The following is a 24,621-nucleotide window of genomic DNA, read 5'->3' as shown; positions in this document are numbered from 1 at the left end:
TTAGGTTAGAGGGAGTGGTCTGTGAGGTTTAGAGCTAGCAGTAGTGTTTTTTTTTAGTTAAGATTGATAATTTTTTATATTTAAAAAATTAATTTCATTATTTGATTTTTTAGTTTCTTAGGTGGCATTTTTATTTATTAAAATACTGGCATGGGTGCTGATGTGGTATTTTTAATATTATTTTATTAGTCACGTCAGCATCTAGCATGCCACATATGCACTCCGTTTGCCATATAGGATTTTTTAGTTAATGGGTTGACGGCAGGAACCAAAATATAATTAATTTTCTGTTTTTGTAATTGGAATAGTAGCAAAATCAAAATAAGGACCAAAATGGGAATCGGCCCAAAATGTAAAGACCAAAAGTGTATTTTCACCTTCTTTTTTTCTACTAGAGAAATTCACCTAGTTAATATATTTTCATGAACGTATGCTTTAAATAATCCTAAAATAAATGATTTATACATGACAAAAAAAAAAGTGAATAATAGAAGGAAAAAAAAAATGACATTAATAATTATACTTTTTTTTTTTTTTTTTGCTTAATTTTCCTTTAACGCTCTGTTTGTTTCAGCGTCAACATTTTCTGGAAAATGGTTCATTTTTCAAAGAGCATTTTCTAAAAAACTATATCATTTTCCAGTGTTTGGTAACGACCTTGAAAATGAGCTTAAGAATGTTTTCTGGTGTTTGGTATACAAATTTTTATTTTTATTTTTTATATTTCTTGTGTAATTTAAAACATGCGTATTATGTAAACTAACTAATGTAATCAATATTAAAAAAAAAAAAAACCAAGGATGAATTTGGTTTTCATACTAAAATTTTGACAATAGATACAATAAAAATTAGTTGTCAAATTTTCATGATCTCTACCACTCATTTTACTTATATATATGGACAGGAACGTCCACACACACACAAACACATTTATATATATATATATATTAACCATTTGTCTATATACATAAAATTGACAGGAGAATACATCTTTAATAAGTACAAAATAACAATAATTTTTCATTGTCTACTCTTTTTGCTAGTACACTAATTGTCTACTATGGTCAATCAGAAATCTTTAATATTACTCAAAATTATGTATTTATATAATGTATCTACATAATATATTATCACTACATAATATATGCATAATGTATCTATCAACAAAAAAGATTATGCTATGTAAAAGTAATTTAAAGCTATATAGGCACTATGTTTAAAATTTTCGTCTTTTACTTCATTCATCCATTCTTTCTTCTTTTTTATTTTTTATATATTTTTTTTAGCACTTTTATGTGAAAAAAAAAAAAAAAACTTATACATGGAATCCATCAAACCAAAAGTTTCTTAGAGAAAAAATAAAATCAAGTTTGAAATTCAAAGTAAAGAATTGAGATTTTGGTAGAGAGGAATGAATAATTACCGCTGCAAATATGTTCTCTTTTGCAAGTTGGTAGAGATGAATGAAATAATTACTGAGCAATGAGGGAAAAAAAATCTACTCAAAGAACTGTGTTATAAAGGGGAAGAGAAATATGGAGAGAGAGTGAGGGAGAGAGATCTATGGAAGAGGAGAGATCAGAGTGAGTGATAATGAAGGTGTGAGGAAAGAAAAAGAAAATGGAAAAGAGAAAGAGTGAGAGTGAGAGAGCGTACTGTGAGATAGAGATTGTTTTCTAAGAAAAATTTTTGGAAAACAAGCTATAAAAAACAAGCCTTATTTTTATTAAGATTTTCCATTGACTAAAGATAGTTTTCTGTTGACCAGTTTTTTTTCGTACTACCAAACACTGGAAAATGTGGTAAACTATCTTTACAGAAAGTTTTCCAGCAAAACAAACAGAGCTTAAGTGAGTGTCTGACTGTTTGGGGTCATTAACACTTATATGGTTTTTTTTTAACATATGCTTTAAATACTTCTAAAATTAATGAGTTATACATGCATGGCACAAAAGTGAATATTAGAAGGGAAAAAAATGAGAGATTAATATTTTAGATGAGTTTTTTTTACAATTTTTTTTAAATAAGGAGGGCCAATAAGTAAATTTTAAAAGAAATTATTAATAAATATAAGGGAGAGGATTTTAAAATTTGTCTTGTGTTTTTATGTTGGAACATCTTTTTCTCATCCTTTTGTGTGTATTTGTTTCTCAAAAATAAAAGACTTCAATTGTACTTACCCGATTCTAAAAGAAAAATTACTCTAAAAGATTATAAGAAGAAAAAATTGGATGAATGTGAAAGCATTAATTAGTTTCAACCTCCCTTTTAGATGGATATGTCATATATGTATTATGTATAAATATGGCAAGTATCTTATTAGATTACTCTTACTCTGTGTAACGGGTGCAACTTATTTCTTTCTTATGATTATAAAACCATAAAGTCTCCACCTTAATATCTCAAAACAAGTTTAGAGAAAAGCCCTTTCATTGAGAGAGAGTGAGAGATGGAAGGGTCTAGACTGATAAAGCCTGTAGTAGCTTTCTTAATCGTTTTCGTTGTATGCTTGCTGTTTTATCGATCTTCTATAGCAACGGGAGTGACAGGAAAAAAATGGCTTCTCAATTTTCAATCTGTAAGAATCTTTTCTTCTTAATCTTTATTTATTGGGTTTTAGTATTTCTTTAATTGTAAGTCATTTCTTGGAACCTTTTTCTGGGTATTGAACATTTGATTTTAGTATATATTTATGTAATATTTTTCTTGTTTTTTAACTCTTATATTTAATTATGTTATTTCTATGATTTTGAGTATAATTGTACCTTTGTTTTGGGTTTAAAAGTTTATATCCAAACCCTGTATATACATATAAACACCCATTGTTCTACCCAAACATATGCTAGAGAAGCTCCACACTCAACAGTTGGGTTTTCTGAGTTTGATAAGTACCATGTTCTTATTAGTTAACCGAAATCGCCTGAAAAAGGACACGTCTTCGAAATATAACCCAAGCAAGGTTTCATAATACAATTAAAAAAAAAATTTATAAACCCAGGAAAATCGGTTGATCAGGAAGTAGTTGGATTCTCTAAAACTACACCATGCCCAAGAATAACATATTATGTCTATAGATAAATGTAGGGGTGTGCACTGTGGAGTCAACCCACCGATCTATCAAAACCAAACCAATCCAATCCAGCCTAGTAAGTTGATTGGATTGGTTGCGGGTTTTGATAGATTGGTGGGTTGACTCCACAGTGCAGCCTAGTAAGTTGATTGGATTGGTTGCGGGTTTGCCCGAACTCCACCTATGCACACCCTAAATAAATGGTTACATGTTATTTATCATTGTAATAAGTTTTTTTTTTCTTGATATTTGCAATTTGGTAGATTATTTTATTAATGAGATTGGATGACCTGGTTGGATACTTGGATGTTGCATAGATTTGATTTTGTCCAAACTGTGGGCTGAACTCAAAGTTGGAAGTAGACAATTGTGTGTTTATGCTTTAATTGATGCATTTTATGTTTTGAAGCTAGATGAAGAAATGATAAATTATATCATTTATATTGATGGAATCTTGATGCTTTATTTTGATCATCAATGAAGATTGGTTTGAAATGCTAAAATGTAATGTATTTGAACATGTCAAATACTGATTGGTTGATAATATTCTGCATACAAATCTAATTTAAATATCCATAATCAATAGTTTTATAATTGAATACATAATAATAATTACGGAGAAAAAAGAAAATTAATCCACATATTTTTCATTCTTTACCAAGAACGAATATCATGCTTGATGCACTTTATCCTCTCCTCTTGTATCATGTTATCCCACTATTCAATCACATCACTCTCCATTCTCTAAAGAAAGGAACTAAACCCCTATACAAGGAAATTCCAAAAATTATGACAACATAATAATAATAATAATAATAATTTATATATTGTCTCCTACGTCAATATGATAGATTGATAGGCAACTAAATTAATAAGCATAAAAATTTCTTACTTTGATGGTAAAAGATCAAATTCTTTTTATTTAGTGGGGTTAACTGATAAAATCTCTTATTTTTTAATGGTGAGAGATCAAATCTACTTCATTTTCCTAATTTTGGCTTTGAAATTTAGGCAAAAGATGATATTTATTCTTGTTATGTTTGATAATTTCTACTTTTGTTACTAGAACTCAGAATCCAGAAAGTTGTTCCAAGTGCTGAGGAGTGCATCCATGGAAGATAGAACAGTCATACTGACCATTCTTGATGAAACATTGGCAAGCCCAGGCTCTGTTCTTGATCTCTTCCTAGAGAGCTTTCGAATTGGCCAAAAGACCCAAAAGTTCTTGAATCACATAGTTGTTGTTGCTTTGGATAATCAAGCATATCAATATTGCATTTCTATACATCCCCATTGCTTCCAACTCACATCAGTTACATCCAAACTCGCAAAAAGAAAGGGATCCACAAGCCCAGATCACCTTACGCTAAAAATAATGAGACTTGACCTTTTCCTTGAAGTGGTTAAACTAGGTTACAATTTCGCTTTCACGGTATTTTTTTTTTTTTTTTCGGTTCTAGTAATTAAGAGGATGGTTATGATCATCATTTAATGTTGATGATTCCACATATATGCACTGTTAATTTTTGGTTGCAGGAAGCAGATGTCATGTGGCTTAGGAATCCATTTGAACACTTCGACAGTGTCAAAACAGTAACACTTGCATGTGGTTCCAATCCACAAGGGGGAACCCCCATGATAGATAAGGGACTCTTCTTCATGAAAGCTGATGAAATATCCTTTGAATTCTTAAAAATTTTGCGTTTTGAGAGGGTTCTATTCCCCAACTATCTAGACAATTCGATTTGTGTGATGGTAACTCACAAGCTTAAAGGGTACAGTGTTAAACATCTGGACATAACTTATTTTGGTGGATTTTGTGAGCCAAGTAAAAATATGAGCAAGGTTTATACTATGCAATCAACCTGCTGCGACAATGTTAAGAGTAAAGTCCATGACCTCAGGCTTGTTCTTGATGACTGGATCAACTTCACAGCACAAGTGTCAACTAATGCTAGTATGGGGACGTCCCCTTTTACATGGAGAGCTCCGAAGAAATGCGTGGGATAAAGAAAAAAATGCTTATATCGAAATTTAGTTCCATGAAGTTGCCTTGTAGATAGCAGAGTAAAATGGAGAGGATTTATTCCGTTTGCTTGTAACATTAATCACGAGGTCAACTTGAAAGGGAAAATAATTTACTAAAAGGACTTTGCACCGTGTAAAACAGTATATATTGGATTATTTGTGGCATCCCAAATAAAATCATAATTATTTATATATAGGTAGGGAAGTTCTATTCTGGAACTCCAAACAGGTAGCTTCCAATATCTACTTAGTGATCATGAGTAATATTGCCTATCATTTTGGAAGTTTGTCTAGATCACATATTTCTCCTTAAGACTAAGTTGCAGACGTTATTAATTTATGATTTTGTTTTTGTTTCTTGTCCATATTTTTATTTACAAGATAAGATGGCGTTGTACTCACATGAAGGCAGCACTTAGAGTTCTTCAATATATAAAAGGAAAACCAGGTCAAGGGATTTATTTCTCAGCAAAGTCAGATTTGCAGCTCAAAGCATTCTGTGATGCAAATTGGGCAGGATGCTCAGATACTAAAAAATCTCTAACTGGGTATTGTGTGTTCTTGGAAAATTTCTTGATATCTTGGAGGTCTGAGAAACAATCTTGTACAAACATTCAGGTATGTTTGAGTAAGTGACAAATTAATCAATTATGCGTGCTTTAGCAATCCATCCTTAGCAATTAGATCTGTGCTTTAGCAATCCATCCAAATAGGCATAGTACGTTTATGGTTTATCACAATCCAAAAACTACTTATTGATTGCTTCTTTGATTTGGGTTCCTCGTAAATTAAGCGATAACTTCAAATCTACATTACGCAACACAAAATCTTTACACCATTAATTAGATGCAAAGATATAAATCTTTTTTTCAAATACAAATTTAATTCAAAAAATCTTATGTTCAATGTCATTAGTTTGTCTCCCATGAAGAGAACCTATATTTAAATCTCATTTTTCCCACTCCTTGCAACTATTTTATTTTTTATTTTTTATAATTCCGTTAGTTAAGGAATGGAAGATTTAAACCCTAAAAGTTTTCATTAAAAACACTAGGAAATTCAACCAGTTGAGTTACAAAATTTTTGATGACACCACTCCTTACAAATTTTATGGGAAAAATAAAGATCCAACTGTAGAGAGGAAAAATTTCCGACCTATCACAAGCTGACACATCATACTACCAAGTCCACAAAATACAACTAATTACAAAGCGCCACGTACTGCTACTAGGTTTTGCTATCACTATTCAGAAACCAATAGAAATTTGCCAAGTGTCATTGAAATAAAGGCATGAAACGCATCAGCATGCGTAAGCGATGACACAAGCAGCCCTGCACGTGTAAGCGATGACACAAGCAATCCAGCATGTGTAAGCAATGACATAAGCGGACCAATCAGGCTGTGACATATGTCACCAATCAGACTCTGCCACGTGTCGCTCGCCCACTTCCAAACTCCTATAAATAGAAACCTTCCTAATACATTAGGGGGAGAGAAAAAGATATCGTGAGTTCAAAAATCCAGAAGCTTTGCTGGAATCAAACCCCGAAGCCTCTAGGAACTTCAAGAACTTCAACCTCGAATATAGACAACATTTGAAGCAAAGTCATTCAAACTAATTGTCTAGATCTCAAAGATCACTGGAATCAAGCTCAAAAGCCTCCAGAAACCTCAACAAACCACAAATTGGTGAAACTCTACAAATTCAAGCCTCCAAAGTGCCGAAGAACTTCCACCTCAAACCTTCAAATATGAAGAACAATCGAAGAGGAATCATCCAAATCATATTCCTAAATCTAAAAGTTCACTGGAATCAAGCTCAAAAGTCTCTAGGAACCTCAACACACCATAAATCAACGAAGCTCTACGGAATCAAGCCTCTAAAGCACCGAAGAACTTCCACCACAAACCTTCAAAGACGAAGAACGTACCAAGAACACAAAGAACAAAGAATTTCTAACAAACTCATAGCCAGAGATTCATTGTAATTCTGTTTCAAGGATCTTCGATCCATTCTTCAGCTAAATTGAAGTACATTCAGTGTTCGAATCAAAATCACATTACCACAATTTCAATCAACAAATCTGTCAAGGAGATCGAATCAGAGGATCACTCTTTTGTAATTACAGAGAATTGTACCACATATTCATCAATACAAATTCGCATTTGTGAAACTATTTCACTTGTTTGATTTATTTCGAACTAAGAAATTTAGTCGTCTACACTAGCTAACTAAGATAGTGTTTTTTTTTTTTTTGAGTTTGGAGCCATATTTTCCAACTCATTATGTGGCGTTTTATAATACTATCAATGTTTATTATTTAAATATGTCTCATAAATTATTAAAAAAAAGTTATATGGCTAAAACCACACATGGATAGTCTCTTCAATTATCACATTATAAGTTAGAGCAAAATAGCTCAAAACTAGTTTGGAGTTAAACTTTTTCCTTTCTCAATACAAGAGTGAGTAAGACTTCATCAATTCAATTATACCTACTTTATAAAAAAAGAGGAAAATATTTAACTCTAAGCATGTTGAGAGTCTCAGACTTCAACTACCAATACAGAGATAATGTGTGTTCTGTCATGTATAGTGCACATGATTCACTTGGTTTGTTAAGTTAAGTGAGTCATGTGCATTCCACGTGACAAATATTAATATCATCTTTTAATTGGTGGTTGGAGTTTAATGTTTCTAATATATATATATATATATATATATATATATATATATATATATATATATATATATATATATATATATATATATATATATATATATATATATCAAGTGCATGGATGAGGAAGCATTTACTTCAACTTCCCTTTTATAAGGTTGTACATAAATGGCATGTATCTTTTCAAATTATTCTCTCTGTAATGGTTGCGATTCATTTCTTCCTTATGAATGTATATACCATAAAGGTTCCACCTTTCTCACAACAGGTTTAGAGAAAATTCCATTCATTGAGAGAGATGGGAGCGTTGAGACTGATAAAGCCTGCAGTAGCTTTCTTAATCGTTTTCGTTGTAAGCTTGTTGTTCCATAGATCTTCTATACCAACAGGAGTGACAGGAAATAAAAGGATTCTCAATTTTCAATATGTAAGAATCTTTTCTTCTTAATCTTCATTTATAAGGTTTTAGTATACTTTAATTGTAAGTCTTATCTTGGAACCTTTTTCTGGGTGTTGAACATATGATTTTTTAGTAGATTTAAATGATTTCGAGTATTATTGTACCTTTGTTTTGGGTGTTTAATGTTTATGTCCAAACCTGTATATATACCCTTCTTCCTTTTCTAGCAAACATATGCTAGAGAAGCTCCTGACTCAACAGTTGGGTCTTCGGAGTTTGATAAATTCTAGTATGTTCTTACTCAACTGAAATCGCATTAAAAAGAACATGTCTTTGAAAGACATCACAGAGTTCACCCACAGCCGCCTTAAAAAAATCCTACATAACCATTAGTAATAAAGATATCATTCCACCACCTCGAGCTTTAGGTCGTGTGACAAATTCGCGGGTTAACATTATTAGTCTTGCTAAAGAAAATGTAAACATGTTTGATAATTTTCTACTTTTGTTACTAGAATTCAGAATCCAGAAAGTTGTTCCAAGTGCTGAGGAGTGCATCCATGGAAGATAGAACAGTCATACTGACCATTCTTGATGAAACATGGGGAAGTCCAGGCTCTGTTCTTGATCTCTTCCTAGAGAGCTTTCGAATTGGCCAAAAGACCCAACGGTTCTTGAATCACTTAGTGATTGCTGCTTTGGATAATCAAGCATATCGATATTGCACTTCTATACATTCCCATTGCTTCCAGCTCACACCAGTTACATCCAAACTTGCTAAAAGAAAGGGATCCACTAGCCCAGATCACCTTATGCTAAAAAAAATTAAATATGACCTTTTGCTTGAAGTGATTAAACTAGGTTACAATATCGTTTTCACGGTAAGGTTTTTTCTTCCTTTTTTTTTTTTGGTCTAGTAATTAAGAGGATGGTTATGAGCATTATTTAAAGTTGATAATCCCATATATATGCACGTTAATTTTTTGTTGCAGGAAGCAGATGTCATGTGGCTTAGGAATCCATTTGTACTCTTCGAACCCCATGTACGAGTAACAATTTCATGTGCTTTAAGGGGAACCAAAATCCAAGATAAGGGACTCCTCTACATGAAATCTAGTGCAGAAGCCATCAAATTCTTAAAATTCTTGCAGTTTCTGAGGGTTCTATTCCCCACGTATCTAGACCGTTCTTTTTGTGAGATGGCAGTTCACAAGCTTCGAGGGCACACTAAATATGTGGACACTAGTTATTTTGGTGGATTTTGTGAGCCAAGTAATAATATGAGTAAGGTTTATACCATGCAATCAACATGCTGTGACAATATAAAGAGTAAAGTACATGACCTCAGGCTTGTTCTTGATGACTGGATCACCTTCACAGCACGAATGTCAACTAATGGTAGTAAGCCTAGTATGGGGATATCCTCTTTTTCATGGAGAGCTCCAAAGAAATGCATGACATAAAAAAATGCTTATACCTAAATTTAGTTCTATGCAGTTGCCTTGCAGATAATAGCAAAGTAAAATGGAGATGAGCATTCACAAGGTCAATTTGAAAGGAAAAAAAAAAAAAACTGAAAGGACTTTTCACCGTGTAAAATAGTACATATTGGACTATTTGTGACATCCCAAATAAACAGAGGTTGTTGTTATTCTAAAGAAGTTCATAACTAGTATTTATATAGTCGGGGAAGTTTTATTCTAGAATTTCAAACAGGTAGCTTCCAATATCTTCTTGTGCAGAACATATAGACCGTAGCAACTTAGTGATCATGAGTACTATTTCCTTTTATATTAATTTCTTCCTTATGATTATAAAAACCATAAAGGCCCCTCCTGTGTCACAAGAAGTTTAGAGAAAAGTCCACTCATTGAGAGAGATGGGAGCGTCGAGACTGATAAAGCCTGTAGTAGCTTTCTTAATCGTTTTCGTATTGTATGCTTGCTGTTGTATCAATCTTCTATATCAGCAGGAATGACAGGAAAAAAAAGGCTTCTCAATTTTTAGTCTGTAAGAATCTTTCTTCGTAATCTTTATTTATAGGGCTTTAGTATTACTTTAATTATGAGTCATATCTTGGAACCTTTTTCCGGGTGTTGATCACATGATTTTAGTAATATTTTTCTTATTTTTACACCTATATATATATATATATATATATGTTATTTCTTTTAGTTTGAATATTCTTGCATGTGCCTTTGTTTCGGGTGTTTAATCTTTTAATGACATGCAGTGTTGCAAATTTTGTGCCAAATAGAAAGAATTTTTTTTAGGCTTCTTATAAGTATCTTTGTGCTGTATATTTTCTCCATTCACCAACTTTATCTTAAGAGATGATTGTTGTATATATAGATATATACAAGAATATGTTATAATAATGATATTTGAGTTTAGAAAATATGGTATCATAAAATGAAAATTTAAGTTCTAGAATTTTCTAAAAGAAAATTCGAAAATCTGAATTTTCTGAAATTTTTTAGAATTTTCTGCAGAATTTTCTAGTGACTGTTCAAAAAGGTTGAAGAGGTTTCAATCTTTGTTAACCGTTTTATGAAAAAATAACTAACTCTTCATATGTGTCTTTTCATCAAACATAACCCTATGGGTATGAATAGAGACTTATGTTCATTTAAAAAATAACTAACTCTCCATACGTGCCTTTTTATGAAACATAACTCTATGAGTATAAATAAAAGCTTATGTTACCAACTCCAAAAAAAGAGAAAGTTTGAGAGAAACACAAGAAATCCAGTGGTTATTCTCCAGAATTGTTATCTGTAGAACTCAACATCTTGGTTGTATCCTAGAGACAAATTTGCGATAACCTTTTAGCAACAAAAGTGTGGGGGGGGGCAAATATTGTCTGAGGAAAATGATATAGTGCCTCCAAGTTATCTATTTTCTGTTTGTCTTTTGTATTAACCTTCTTCTTCCAATATTACTTTGTGTAATATCCCCAACAAGGATTAGTTATTAGCAACCATGCAATACATTGAAAATTTTTTTTAAATGGTAAATTGCAAATTACACCCATAAAGTTTAGGAGTGTTTAGATTTTACACTTTAAATTTTCAGAATTTGGATTTTATCTCTTAAAGTTTAGGGATATTTGAATTTTACACTATCGTTTCAGAATTTAGATTTTACCCTTTAAAGTTTGGGGGTATTTAAATTTTACACCCTCAAATTTTGAAACTTCAAGCTATAAAATCTAAACATCTTCAAATTTTAGAGAATAAAATCTAAACACTTCTAAAATTTAGGGGTAAAATCTAAATTTTGAAACTTTACAGTGTAAAATTCAAATCCTCAAATTTTAAGGGTGTAATTTTGCAATTTTATCTCCAAAAAAAAATCTCTCATTTATTATGTATCTATATATAATATTTGATCATTATGATTGTTGTTAATATGTAATTAATATGAATGTGATTTTATCTGGAATTATTAAATATTTAATTATAAAAAAAATGATTGAGATTAAATATTTAATTATGGTAAATATTAATGAGTATTTATTATGATTTTGTTTTCATATGGAACTATATAAAATTTAACTATAGTAATTATTAATTAGTATTTGCATTTTGTTAGAGGTAAGTGTCTTAACCATGATCCTAAAAAATTCCTTGTTATAGGCTATATTCATGGGCCTTGATCTATACAACCAATTTTTATAAAATTAACAAAAATAATATAACTACAACTAGTTTCACACATATTTTCACAACTATTTGATATGATTAACTATGAGTATTGGGGGAAAAAAATAGTAGATTCATGTAAAAGTGGCAGTCAACCAATTATAATCTGTCACACAAGATAGTTGTGAATAAATTCTAAACACCCTTAAATTTTAGGGAATAAAATCCAAACACCTCTAAAATTTAGGGGTAAAATCCAAATTTTAAAACTTTAAGGTGTAAAATTCAAATCTCCAAATTTTAAGGGTGTAATTTGAAATTTACTATGTTTAAACTTTAAAATACAATTTTATCTCCAAAAAAAAATTCTCTCATTTATTATGTATCTATATATAATATTTGATAATTATGATGTTAATATGTAATTAATATGAATGAGTTTTTATATGGAATTATTAAATTACTTAATTATGGTAAATATTAATGAGTATTTATTATGATTTTGTTTTCATATGGAACTATTAAAAATTTAACTATATATAGTAATTATTAATTAGTATTTGCATTTTATGAGAGGTAAGTTTCTTAACCATGATATGACTACAACTAGTTCCACACATATTTTCACAGCTATTTGATATAACTAACTATGAGTATTAGGGAAAAAAATGTAGGTTCATGTAAATATTCAAAACCTCTCTGCAGTTTATTCTAAAAAAAAAATCTCAAAACCTCTTTTCCGGCTCAAGGTAAAGAAAATTAAAGGTACGTATGTTTGATAGATTGTAATAAGCTTTGTAATGTAATAGTTATTCCTATGGATTAGCTATTTAGTAGTTGGGTTAGATTTTTATTAAAAAGAATAGTCATTCCTTATAAATAGTTGTTTTTTAAAATGAGGAATAATTATTCATCTCTAAAAGGATTGTAATAATTATTCCTTAGTAAGTGTATTAATTTCTAAAATTAATATATTTTCAAATAAATAAACTTTCCATATGCACATAACAATTATGAAAATAAAAAATCATAAAAAAATAACTAATTTTTCTTTCAAATTGAAAAAATATTATTTTTTAGAATATATAATTATATGAGTAAGATATTTCCTAAAATATATCTTATATTTGATTTTAAAAAATTTCATTTCATTGTCTTCAAGATTCTATTATTTTGTTATCACCAAACAAATGAATAGTAATAAGTATTACATTATAGTATTTTGTATTCTTTGTAATACATATTCTTATTCCTATATAATTACCGTTACAGTCTACCAAACGAACTTCAAGAAATATGTTGCGTGGACAAATTCATTTTTCTAATTGAAAGGAGAAAAATAGAAATGTCTTATTGAAAGTAGACAAACTCATTTTAGATTATAGCTGCACCTGGCAAATTAAGTTCACTCAAGATATTATGCCACCACCTTGGGCTTTTAGGCTTTAGCTCATGTGACAAATCGCAAGATAACATTATAAATCCTGCTAAACAAAACAAACTAAATCTAATCATGTATGATATTTTCTGCTTTTGTTACTAGAATTTAGAATCAAGAAAGTTGTTGCAAGTGCTGAACAGTGCATCCATGCTAGACAGGACAGTCATGCTGATGATTCTTTATGAAACATTGGCAAGTCCAGCTTCCTAGAGAGCTTCCTAATTGGCCAAGGGACCCAACGGTACTTGGTCACATAGTGGTTGTTGCTTTCGATAATCAAGCATATCAATATTGCACTTCCATACATCCCCATTGCTTCCAACTCAAACCATTTGCATCCAAATTTGCTACAAGAAAGGAATTCACAAGCCTGAATCACCTCTTGCTTGATAAAAAGAAATATGACCTTTTGCTAGAAGTGCTTGAACTTGGTTACAATATTGCTTTCATGGTAAGAATTTTTTTTTTTCAAGTAATTTAAGATGATAATTATGATATAATTTAAGGTTGATAATTCTATATATACGCATGTTAATTTTTGGTTGCAGGAAGCAGACATCATGTGGCTTAACATGAAATCTGGTCCAATAGCCATCCAATTCTTAAAACACTAGCATTTTGAGAGGTTTCTATATATACCCCATGTATCTGAACAAATCTCTTTGTGCGATGGCAACAAGCAATATCACTCACAACTCACAAGAAGGAAGTGCACGCTTTGGAGAATTTTGTGAGCCAAGTAAGAATATGAGTAAGGTTTATACCATGCAATCAACCTGCTGTGACAATATAAAGAGTAAAGTCCATGACCTAAGGCTTGTTCTTGATGACTGCATCAACTTCACAGCACAAACTTCAACTAATGCTAATATGGAGCCATCCTCTTTTACATGGAGAGCTCCGAAAGAAATGCATGGGATAAAAAAATAAAATAAAATAAAATAAAGCTTGTACCTAAATTTAGTTCTATGAAGTTGCCATGCAGATAATAGTAATAGCAAAGTAAAATAGAGATAATCTTATTCCGTTACTTAAACATTAATCACGATGTCAATTTTAAAGGCAAAATAAAATTAGGGTTGTGTTAACGAGCACCTTGCCACCTAACTTTATGTCAGTATTTTCTTTGTTTACCCAACTTTATGTTAATATTTTCTTTGCTTGCTGTGCCGGTTAAAACCCAATTTTATGTCAATATTTTTGCTAGCTTCTTTGGTTGCAGGGTCTACTTCATATCATGTTATTTTTCTCTCATTTATCCAATTTTTTTGTTTAACTGGGATCCACATTTTAAACTTAATAAGCATACTACAGTGCTTGTTAACATTTGCCTAGAAGGGCTTTGCACCATGTGGCTCATAAACAAAGGACGTTGTTATTCTAAAGAAGCTCATAACTATTTGTAGTCGGGGTAGTTTTATTCTGGAACTCCAAGCAGGTAGCTTCTAAAATATACTTGTGCAAAACATAGTACGTAGCAACTTATTGATCATGAGTAATATTGCCTTTTATTTTGGTAGTTTGTCTAGATCAGAAACTTGAATTTTCTCCTTAAGGCCAAGTTGCAGACCTTATCTCTAAAAAATTTCTTTCGTCTTTATATGATAAAAAATGGTGTTTTACAAACATTCAGCTGCGTTTAAATAAGTGGCAAATTAATAAATTATGCATGCTTCAGCAATTCATCCTTACTTCATTAGATTTGTGTGTGCAGTGACACAAAGTGACAAACCTTTGTTCAGAGCACTAGATGCTCATCGGAGCCTCCTTTCGGGTTCAACTTTTCTTCCATTAAACATGCTTGAGGTAACAAATTTGTAGTCAGTGATTACCAACATAAATTCTGCTGCCAGTTACCACTTTTCCAATACCCTGTATGAGCTACTCGGAAGCCAGTTACAAAAATATCCTTCTTCAGTAGGCAGTTTACAACTTCCCCCCATCAGAAAAAGTGTCAAAACTTCTCCAATGCCACTCGTTGAGCCATCCAGATGACAATTCTCTCTATTTGATGTGCAAACAATATACCCCTTCCTCTCGAAAAACAACCAAAATTTTTTCAAACACCTTTACCTTGTTTCTCAATGCTTGTTATGCGGCAGACCCACCTAGATGCTATCAAGATATTTTTATTTCTTGTGATTCTAATCTAACATCATCACAATCTTATCAAACTCAGACATTTGGGTAATAACCAATCCCAAGAGTTTGTCCGAAAGAGTAGTTATACTGTCATAATTTTTTATTAATATATTATTCCCTAATACTCCTATTAACTTTTTTCCAACTTAATTCATTGCATAAACTCTTAACAATATACTACTTACTATTAGTATTTGTTACCTGACTGCATATAAGGTTCGTCGGATAAGCAATTGGTAGAAGGCTCTTTACTACTCGCTATTCTGCAATATCAATCAACTTTCTCAAAATTTATGCAAGATTATTTTGATAAGTTATGCAACATTATTTTGATAAGTCAGCAGCAATGTTCTTGCTTAATTTCCATTTTATTTTACCATAAGTGATAATTTGGAAACATTGAGACTTGTCATCTGTGAGGCATGTTTGTTTTCATCAATTCCTTTCCAGTTCAACAACTGGGATGTGAAAGAGACTTTTCTTCAATTAACCATGAGCCCCAGCAGACAAGTGCCCGTGTGACTAAGACCAAAAATAGCTAACAAACACAGAGAAGGATATATACAATAACATTATGGAAGAACATATAACTCTCAACAAGCATTTGAAGTCCATCAATAGCAACATCAGACTCCCAAGTTGAGTATCTCTCATTACTTGATGAACCTTAAAATAGGGTCAAATGGAAGTGCCTCACTCATTCTGGACATAGGTTACCTTCTATTTTTCAGTTGAGCAAGGAAAAAGAAATTATTACTGTCCAAAGAAATCTCCCTCCTTATTTGACATTAATTATCTTCTCAAGTGTGGTAGATAAACACATAAATTGCCTTCAAATGGACGCGAGATGAAAAATCATCACTTTAGATTGATAACATGCAAAAGGGATAAATGCACCAAGTCAATTAAAGAACAGGATTCACATAACGAACTCACATGGGCCAAAAGCCTCTCACACTTAAAGGTGAAGAGTTCTACAAATTAAAGGCAAGTTGAAATGCAGTTAATATTTAATAGGGAATGTCTCCGGCAGGTAGATCCCAATTATCTTCTTCATCATCTTCCTTCTTGTTTTTCGAGACTTCCTGGTTGTTTGGTGGTGGAGTTCTTGAGAAAGGGCGCCTACTATAGAATGAGACAGATGAGCAATGAATAATCATTATCAAGGGAGAGATTTAACAGAAGAAACACTTCATAGCTTGCTTGTAGGTGAGGTGTTTAATCACAGGTTAGTATATACTATTCTGTAGGATCTAAAAAAACAAAACCAAAGGAATATGCACTACAATCACAAAAATCATCCCACACCAACTAAGATAGCCAAAGATCAAAAACTTTAAACATGGACACCCTAAAATCAAAGCACAATCAATGAAGCCTTTTTGCACTCTGACATGAGAGATGCGAATTTGAAACAAAAAGCTCAAAATATTAATTATGTATTTCAAAAGAAACCGCACATATATCTACTGCTCTTCCTTATGAAAAGAAAAAAGACATATAATGGAAATTAAACTGCCTCATTGTATTATAAATAAATGTGCAAACCATTCACACTAATAGTCACAGAAAAATGTTTCACACTATCACACATATAATCTAGGATGTACAGACACGGACACGAATATGTGTACAACATGGCGACACAAGCAATTTCTGAAAACTTATAACATGAAACAGCTGATACGACACCGGTATGACACGACATGGATATGACACGACATGGATAAGACACATGGATAAGACATGGGGACGGCACCCTAAATGAAGTGTCCTTACTTCCTAGCATACAATGGTGAAATTCTGGAACTGGTGGCATTTCACAAGACCCCCAAAAAACTTATCCCCATTAATGAAGAATTTTCAGTGTTACTCTATGTGTAAGACAATTGTTTTAATCCTAATGTCAACCAGACAACCAAACATTAACATCGGTTGAGTATCATTTACAGATACCTGCACAAGGAGACAGAACCCCAAATCCCACATATAAACACCAACTACCAAAGAATTAGCAAAAAACTTCTAAACTAAGGACACCAACTAAATTGAACCCAAAAAAGACCAAAACTTTATCAACCTTTAACATCATCAGCAACCACAAATACAGAAAATACTAAGAAACAAGTAAGTCAAACAGTACCATGCGATTGTTTCAATTAAGACTAATTAGCAAAGTATTAAAAAAAAAAAAAATCTATTCTTTTCCATTTCCTCAGGGAAAAAAAAAAGGCCAAACCTTCTTTTATTTCGCTTAGCAGCGTCACGTGTCCTGCGCTTCTTCTCGTCCTGTTTGTTCTCGAAGAACCTTCTGCGCTTACACTCTTGAATAACACCAGCCCTCATCACCTCTCTTCTGAACCGACCCAGAAGCCTCTCCTCGGGCTCATTGTCATCTACTATCACTTGCACATTGTATGCTGAGCTGAAGTAGAGAGTGTTGGAATAGGCCAGAGAAGGACATATCACAGAGGACAATGAAGAAGGTAAAGAAGATGAAGTGAGTGGGTCCTCCTGGGCCACAAGTGAGACCAACCCATCTCGGGGTTTGTGGGTCTGAAAAGAAGTGAGCTGGGGTGGTGGGGTTTTGGGTGGTTTTGAGGGTAAGAGAAAGGAGAGGAAGTTGAAGAGAGAAGGGGATGAGGCAGCCATGGATGATGATGAAGAAGAATTCAAGAAGAACGATTATTTGAGTCTTTCTTTTTTTTTTCTTTTTCTTTTTTTGGTTTTTTGTGGGCCTTTTGATTTTGGTCTTATCGGGTTGGGATTTGGGTCTGGGTCTATGAAGTTGACCCGGTAATCTTGGGCTTGATTCTTGCTTGTGTTTTGGAGTTTGTATGTGAATTTGCTGCTGGGTTGGAATTAGTTTTGGTTTGGGCCTTTGTGGCTCTATGCCTCTATCTATTTTTTGGGCCACGTGATCTATAAATGTAGTAAAAATAGGCCTAATGGAATAGTAGTAGGATATCAGTCTTGTTGGGTCAGTAGATTTTGGTTCAATGGTTTACACTTTGACATCTTTTTTTTTTTTTAAGAACAACTTTTTATAGATATTATATATATATATATAAACAGCTCATTTTTAAAAAGTTACAAAAGAATAAGCGTACCAAATGCACAAGTCTCTTTGAAAAGACAAACTTGCATAATTGCATTCATGCTTATACTTTGTGCTAGGAAGTTTGGTACAGGTCATTTTGGAGAGGCAAACATGCATTGGTTCTATACTTTGTATTAGGAAAAGTGGAAAACACAAAATTGGCTGTCAATTTGGACCTTTGTTTGGTCAAAATTTGAATTTCAGTTTGTCAATAATTGACTTTTAAACTTGCAATTAGGAGCTAGGACAGGTCCAAGCAAAAAAAAAAACCGAAAGCAACTAGTAATTTTCAAGAGCTTGTTGGAGCACTAAGGTTGGGCAGGAACCAGGAAGGCAGGCTTTGCGTGAGAGAAAGATTTTCTGGTCACAAATTGTCAATTTAGACTAAAGATCTTTCTCTCTCTCTCCATTTGCTTTTCAAATTTTCTAGTCTAGTCTTCTACTTTGAGTCTTTGGCATCTTTGTAACTATACAGCGTTGTCACCTGTCAGTGTGCAAATGTTGAATTTCATCTTCAACGTGTCCTTATTTTTAGTGATAATTTGTTTATCTATATAAAACCAATGACATGAATCGGATTCTATGAAATTGCCAGTAAACAATAAGGGCTAAGTGTTAAAGGCTTCACCCTAACAAACCCAACATAGATCCAACCACTTTTATTACCCCACTTAGTAACAATAAGGGCTAAGTGAAGTGTGTCTCTACTATAATTTATTTATTTTTATTGGTTTATTTTGTTATAATAAAATAGATTAAAGTATTGATATCTATTATATATATACCTATAATAAGTGGGATTTTAAAAAGTTGTACCTAGCCAACTAAAAAAATTAAGCTACATAGTCTGTACCAAACAAAGGTTGCCCCTAAAAGTAAGAGTGAAAAAGCCTAACATGGTGGCAAAGTCACAAGGAATTTGGTATTATTGATATATATCACATTATATATACCTGTGACATAAAATAAAAATTGCAAAGGCACATTCAATGGTCCCCCTATTTATAGGATGCCCTTAAAAATAAGAGTTGATCCTTCCAAGAACTTCATTTGTCAGGGAAAATTTATTAAAAAAAAAATCACTTCATCCCTCCTTACATTTCTCTTAAGTATTGGACAAAAAAAAAGTTCAATGATATTTTAAGAGACAGAAATTGAACATTTTCAATTTTATGCATGAAAATTGAACATGTACCATATTTCATGGAGGAAAACAAGTTTTTTTTCCATCTTTTTTTTCTAGATTGTTTTCTTCTTCTTTTTTTGTAATACAATTTGCTCTTGCATTTAAGTTTTGAATCACTTTTAACTTTAAGTACTTCATTTGTTCCGTTGGAATTTTTTTTTTCAATTCGCTTTTAACTTATGAGTAATTTGTTTGATCTCTGAACTTGTAATTATGGAAATATATTTAGTTAATTAACTTTTTCATTGTTTGTCAATGTTAAATTGAGATAAGAAATGATAAATTTATTATTGTGGTTAAAGAAATTGTTGAATAGAAAAATGTTTTTTTTTATGCAAAATAGAAATTCTACTCTAGTATAATCTAAATGTATATGTGTATGAAACTCCCTCCTAGAGACTTGAACTCCAGCTCTTACCTCCCACACCCTACAAGCACTTATATTTATGAAATAACCATCACATCAAGAGTGTGCGGTAGTGAATAGGAAAATGTTAGTGCTACGGATGATAGACTATTAGTGTTTGAAGTAATAATGGAAATTTAATATATATATACAAATACAGACACTATTTGATAATGGTAATTTAAAGTATTCTAAATGGTATAGACAAATTTTTTATACTAATCACTATTTAAGAAGATAATAATGTATCAAAGTTGGCAAATTATTCTAATAAAGTATATTTATAAGTTATAAAGGTTTTCTTTTGAGGTTATGACTCATTTTAGTATTAGCAAACTAATATTTGTATACTTTTTGTGTCTGTGTGTGCATATATATATATATATATATATATATATATATATATATATATATATACTTTGAAATTGTCTTGGATAGTATGGCAATAATATAATTTAATGCTTATAAAAAAAAATATACAATATAATTTAATGGATTTCAAATAGTTTAACAGGAAAGTTTTTTGTTGAATTAAAGATTGACTTGGAATCAATCTTTTTTTTATATATACAAGATAAAATTTCTACTCTAGTTTAATCTAAGTGTATATGTGTGTAAAACTTCCTCCTGAAAACTTGAATCCCGGTCATTACCCCTCACACTCCATAAACATTTATATTTATGGAATAACCACTGCACCAAGGGTACGCGGTGGTACTTGGAATCAATCTTGTTTGGACTAAAAAATTGGTATCTTGACTTTTGATAAATGAGTAATTATCATGAAGTAAATAAAATTATTTTCAAATTCTCTCTTATATATTAAAAAAATAAATATTATTATTTAAGTCCCAATAAAAATTCTAGACTCTGCCCTAGACCTAGATGTGCTGACCTAGGTATGCTGCCATAACTAGCTCCGACTGCTTCATTTCTTCCTGCACTTTTGTTATCGAATCAGTATATATTTTATTCTCAAAACTTTGGAGGAAAACAGGAATGCGTAATACTATAATGCTGATATTCGATAACATAACGATGATTCTTAATTACTTTCTGTCATGATCTGCTGCTCTAGTCGATTTCTTATGGTATTTTCTTTGTGGTAGCTAGTGAGATCATGAAGCTCCCATAGCTCACCAAGAGGGCAACAAACTTGTTGTATCCAATGCCATTGAAGATAAGTGAAGCCATGCAACCAAAAAAAGTGCCGATCAGTCTTTTCTGTCTTGGTGTGAAGCCAGCAGGTTGATGATGATCAACGTTCGCGGCTAAAAGTAGTTCCAATTCAAAGGCTCTAATTATTTAACTTATCGCATTCCTTACTGGACAACATGCTCCAAACCATTCCAATGATAATGATTATTTTATAATAACGTTGTTGGTAGATTAATTATAACACTTATTTTGACGGTTGAAAGGGAAATTAATTTGGACTCTGAGGTCGACGTTATATATGCCACTACAATTTTCTGCATGTGTGTGACCCATGCAACCACCATAACTTTAATGCCATTGGTGGCATATTTCGCTTATATAGCAAATATTGCGTTCTTGCTTTCCCTTTTACTTTTGTGGGTTTTATATATATAGATTCAATCTCTTATGACAATGGAACGAAGTCAAGTGGCAAGTCAAATTATGGGTGTCTTTTCCCTTCTTTGGGGGTGGGAAAGAACCTCTACGAGACGAGAGGAGCACATCTGGGTAGAAGTGGTGGAACCGTCACCAATGGAGATTGAAATGAAATAGAAAAGAGAGAGGAACATTGGGGTGTTTCGAAATACCAAAAAAATAAGCGTTTTAAAGATAATAACAGAATATGTACATAAAAAAATTATAAATAGAATAAAAATAATATATTAAATATATGTATAAAAATAATTTAAATATTATAGGCATGCTAAAATGGAGCAAAGTAGACAAAGCATATCTCATTATGTCCCCCTCTTAGAGCATTCTTATCAAAGAGGGTAAATGCTAAAAATCTTATTTTTTTAGCATTTTTTACCCAAAAGCATACTCCATCAAACATCTCAAATGGTATAATTTTTACAATTGATGAGCAGTGCCATCTCATTTTTGAGACGGCACTGTTCACCAATTGTAAAACTTTAATTATTTTTTTATTCGGTGGAGCCCACCATCTTTTCTTCTTTGTCTTCACCGTTTCTTCAGTTTCACCATTTCTAGCTCTCTCTTCTCTGATCTCGCTTCTCTCTCCATGGTTCATGGTTGTCGCCGATTTCTGCTTGTCGTCGGTCTCTGCACTTCGCAGCCTCTGCTCGTCGCCGTCTCTGCTCATCGCCGGTCTCTCTGCTCTTAGCCACTCGAACTCTCTGCTCTCAGTCACTCGATCTCTCTACTCTTCGTTTGCAACGTCGCCGATCTCTCTACTCTCAGTCATTAGATCTCTACTCTTTGGCTGCAATGTCGCCGGTGCCTCCGATTCGCCCTCCCACTTGCCCTCACCAGTTCGGATCTATTTTTATGATTTCTCCCTCATGTTCCGATTTGCAAGTTGTGGGTTCCGATTCGCCCTCATCGGTGGAGGTTTTTTTCTTTTTTTTGCTGTGGTTGGTGGTGGTGGTGAGTGGATGTGGTGGTTGTGATTTGCAGGTTGTGGGTTCCGATTCACCCTCACCGGCGGAGGATTTTTTTTTTTTTTTTTGCTATGGTTGGTGGTGGTGAGTGGATGTGGTGGTTGTGGATGTGAAGGTTTCTTTCTGTTGTGATCTTCTTTTTCTTTTTTTGTTAATGGTGGTTGTGGTGGGTTTTTGGTGGGTGGTTGGTAGGGTGGTGTCGGCAGTGCTGTGAGAAAGAGAGAGACAGAGGAGAGAGAGAAGACAAATAAAAAATTATTGAAAAATAATTAAAAAACAATATTTAAATGAAATTGTAAAAAAAATAGAAGTTTTGATATAGGTTGTATGGTAAAGTGGTGTGTTATATGTTATAAATATAGGTTTTGAGAGGGTAAATGCTAAATTATTTACCCTCTTTGATGAGAATGCTCTTAAAGGCATGGAAAATGCATGCAAGGCAAATTATTGAGCAAGGGATAACATTTTTTGCCACCATACTACTCCTCATCATTTCATTAACAAAATAGTATTTGGTCATCATTAGATGCATTATATTTTAAAATTAATATTCTTTGAAAAAAAAAAGTACAAATTTAATTAATATTTAACACAAAATTTGATATGCTTGTTGAGAAAAAACATGTAATTTAAAAGTGAAAATTTTAGTAATATTATCTCAATGCAAACTTAATTTAATTATCATGTAGTGTAACATTAATAAAGAATTAGATGTAACTTGATCTCACCTTAAAAAATAAATTAATGATAGAGATAAAAAAAAATTATATATAATCTAAAAAAAATCAAAAGAAAAGTAGAAAACAAAAGATGTGGAAATAGCTTTATCTACCTTAAAGAATTAAATTGGGCTTAGGCAAGTGGTCCCTAATGTGTGCTAATAGCTTGACACTACACTACTACAGTACAGTCACTACTACATCCAAACAAAGTGCGATTGCGCCAATAAATAACCCATGGCTGTCGAGTGTGGATTCAGAATAATATGAGTCCAATCCGATTCTACGTAATAGAATATATTTTTAGATCCCAATTTGATGAAGGGGCATTCTATTAATCTAAACAAAAATTTCATCTTGATTGATTTGAATCCAAGTAACTACAACATATACATGAATATAGTACTTTTTCTTATGCCAAAGGAACGAATCTATTTTATACAACTGAGAACCATGGTTCTTTTCTCAACAAAAAAAAAAAAATCATGGACATTCTATTAATCCAAACAAAAATTGAAGATCTTGATTGATTCGAATCCAAGTAACTACAACATATACATGAATACAGTACTTTTTCTTTTGCCAAAGGAACGAATCTGTTTTATAGTTTATACGACTGAGAATCATGGTTCTCCTCACCCAAAAAAAAAAAAAAAATCATGGTTTAAGTCTCCTATTTTTCGCTCTTTATAACAATATGAATTTAAAATATATATATATATATATATATATTTACTCAAAAAAAAAAAGGGTTTATCTAATTTATATATTCTAGTTTTGTGCCAAGTATTTCTACTTAGTTTAATCAATTTTAATTTTATATTGAGTATCCTTAATATATATATATATATATATAAACCGAAACTTCTGAAACTCCCACAATTTTTCACGTCAATATTTTTTTTTTATAATTTTTAAATTTGATTTATTTCTTTCCATTAAATACATGAGACTCCTTTTACAATCACTCCTCTCATAAGTTACTAATCCATTCAAAAACAAACACTACAGAAATTTAAAAATATATACCATCACAAAAACCAATATTGGTGTTAGTTTTACCCGTACTCTACACATCTATATAAATATCAATGTCATGTCAACTTCCATCTGCATTAGTTATTATTTGTTAATAACTTAATATTAAACAATATAATAAAATTTTTCTACAAAATTTTACCCCGGTTACAATTCAAAACTT

At 31.9% G+C, this 24,621-nt stretch overlaps 3 protein-coding genes and 1 pseudogene across 3 annotated transcripts; 3 read left to right on the top strand and 1 right to left on the bottom strand.

The window, feature by feature from the left end:
• The first annotated feature begins 2,404 nt into the window (after positions 1-2,404).
• LOC142633114 (uncharacterized protein At4g15970-like) lies at positions 2,405-5,363 on the top strand. Its single transcript, XM_075807387.1, has 3 exons — positions 2,405-2,578; positions 4,137-4,502; positions 4,607-5,363. The coding sequence occupies exons 1-3, from the start codon at positions 2,450-2,452 to the stop codon at positions 5,078-5,080; spliced, it is 969 nt and encodes a 322-aa protein (XP_075663502.1). The 5' UTR covers positions 2,405-2,449; the 3' UTR covers positions 5,081-5,363.
• A 2,714-nt stretch (positions 5,364-8,077) lies between these two features.
• Positions 8,078-9,642, top strand: LOC142631860 (uncharacterized protein At4g15970-like). The gene is made up of 3 exons (XM_075806185.1): positions 8,078-8,206; positions 8,695-9,060; positions 9,172-9,642. Exons 1-3 carry the CDS (start codon positions 8,078-8,080, stop codon positions 9,640-9,642), a joined length of 966 nt encoding a protein of 321 aa, XP_075662300.1.
• Positions 9,643-10,058: 416 nt separating this feature from the next.
• Positions 10,059-13,878, top strand: LOC142631850 (uncharacterized protein At4g15970-like; annotated as a pseudogene).
• Positions 13,879-16,254: 2,376 nt separating this feature from the next.
• Positions 16,255-18,121, bottom strand: LOC142616506 (small ribosomal subunit protein bS21c). The gene is made up of 2 exons (XM_075789346.1): positions 17,646-18,121; positions 16,255-16,531 (listed from the first exon to the last, which is right to left on the bottom strand). The coding sequence occupies exons 1-2, from the start codon at positions 18,056-18,058 to the stop codon at positions 16,417-16,419; spliced, it is 528 nt and encodes a 175-aa protein (XP_075645461.1). The 5' UTR covers positions 18,059-18,121; the 3' UTR covers positions 16,255-16,416.
• Positions 18,122-24,621: the final 6,500 nt, after the last annotated feature.

The sequence above is a fragment of the Castanea sativa genome, chromosome 1, assembly GCF_040712315.1.
Source record: "Castanea sativa cultivar Marrone di Chiusa Pesio chromosome 1, ASM4071231v1".
NCBI classification, from domain to species: Eukaryota; Viridiplantae; Streptophyta; class Magnoliopsida; order Fagales; family Fagaceae; genus Castanea; species Castanea sativa.
The sequence above is the reverse complement of the archived record's forward strand: the minus strand, read 5'-3'. Positions and strand labels throughout refer to the sequence as shown.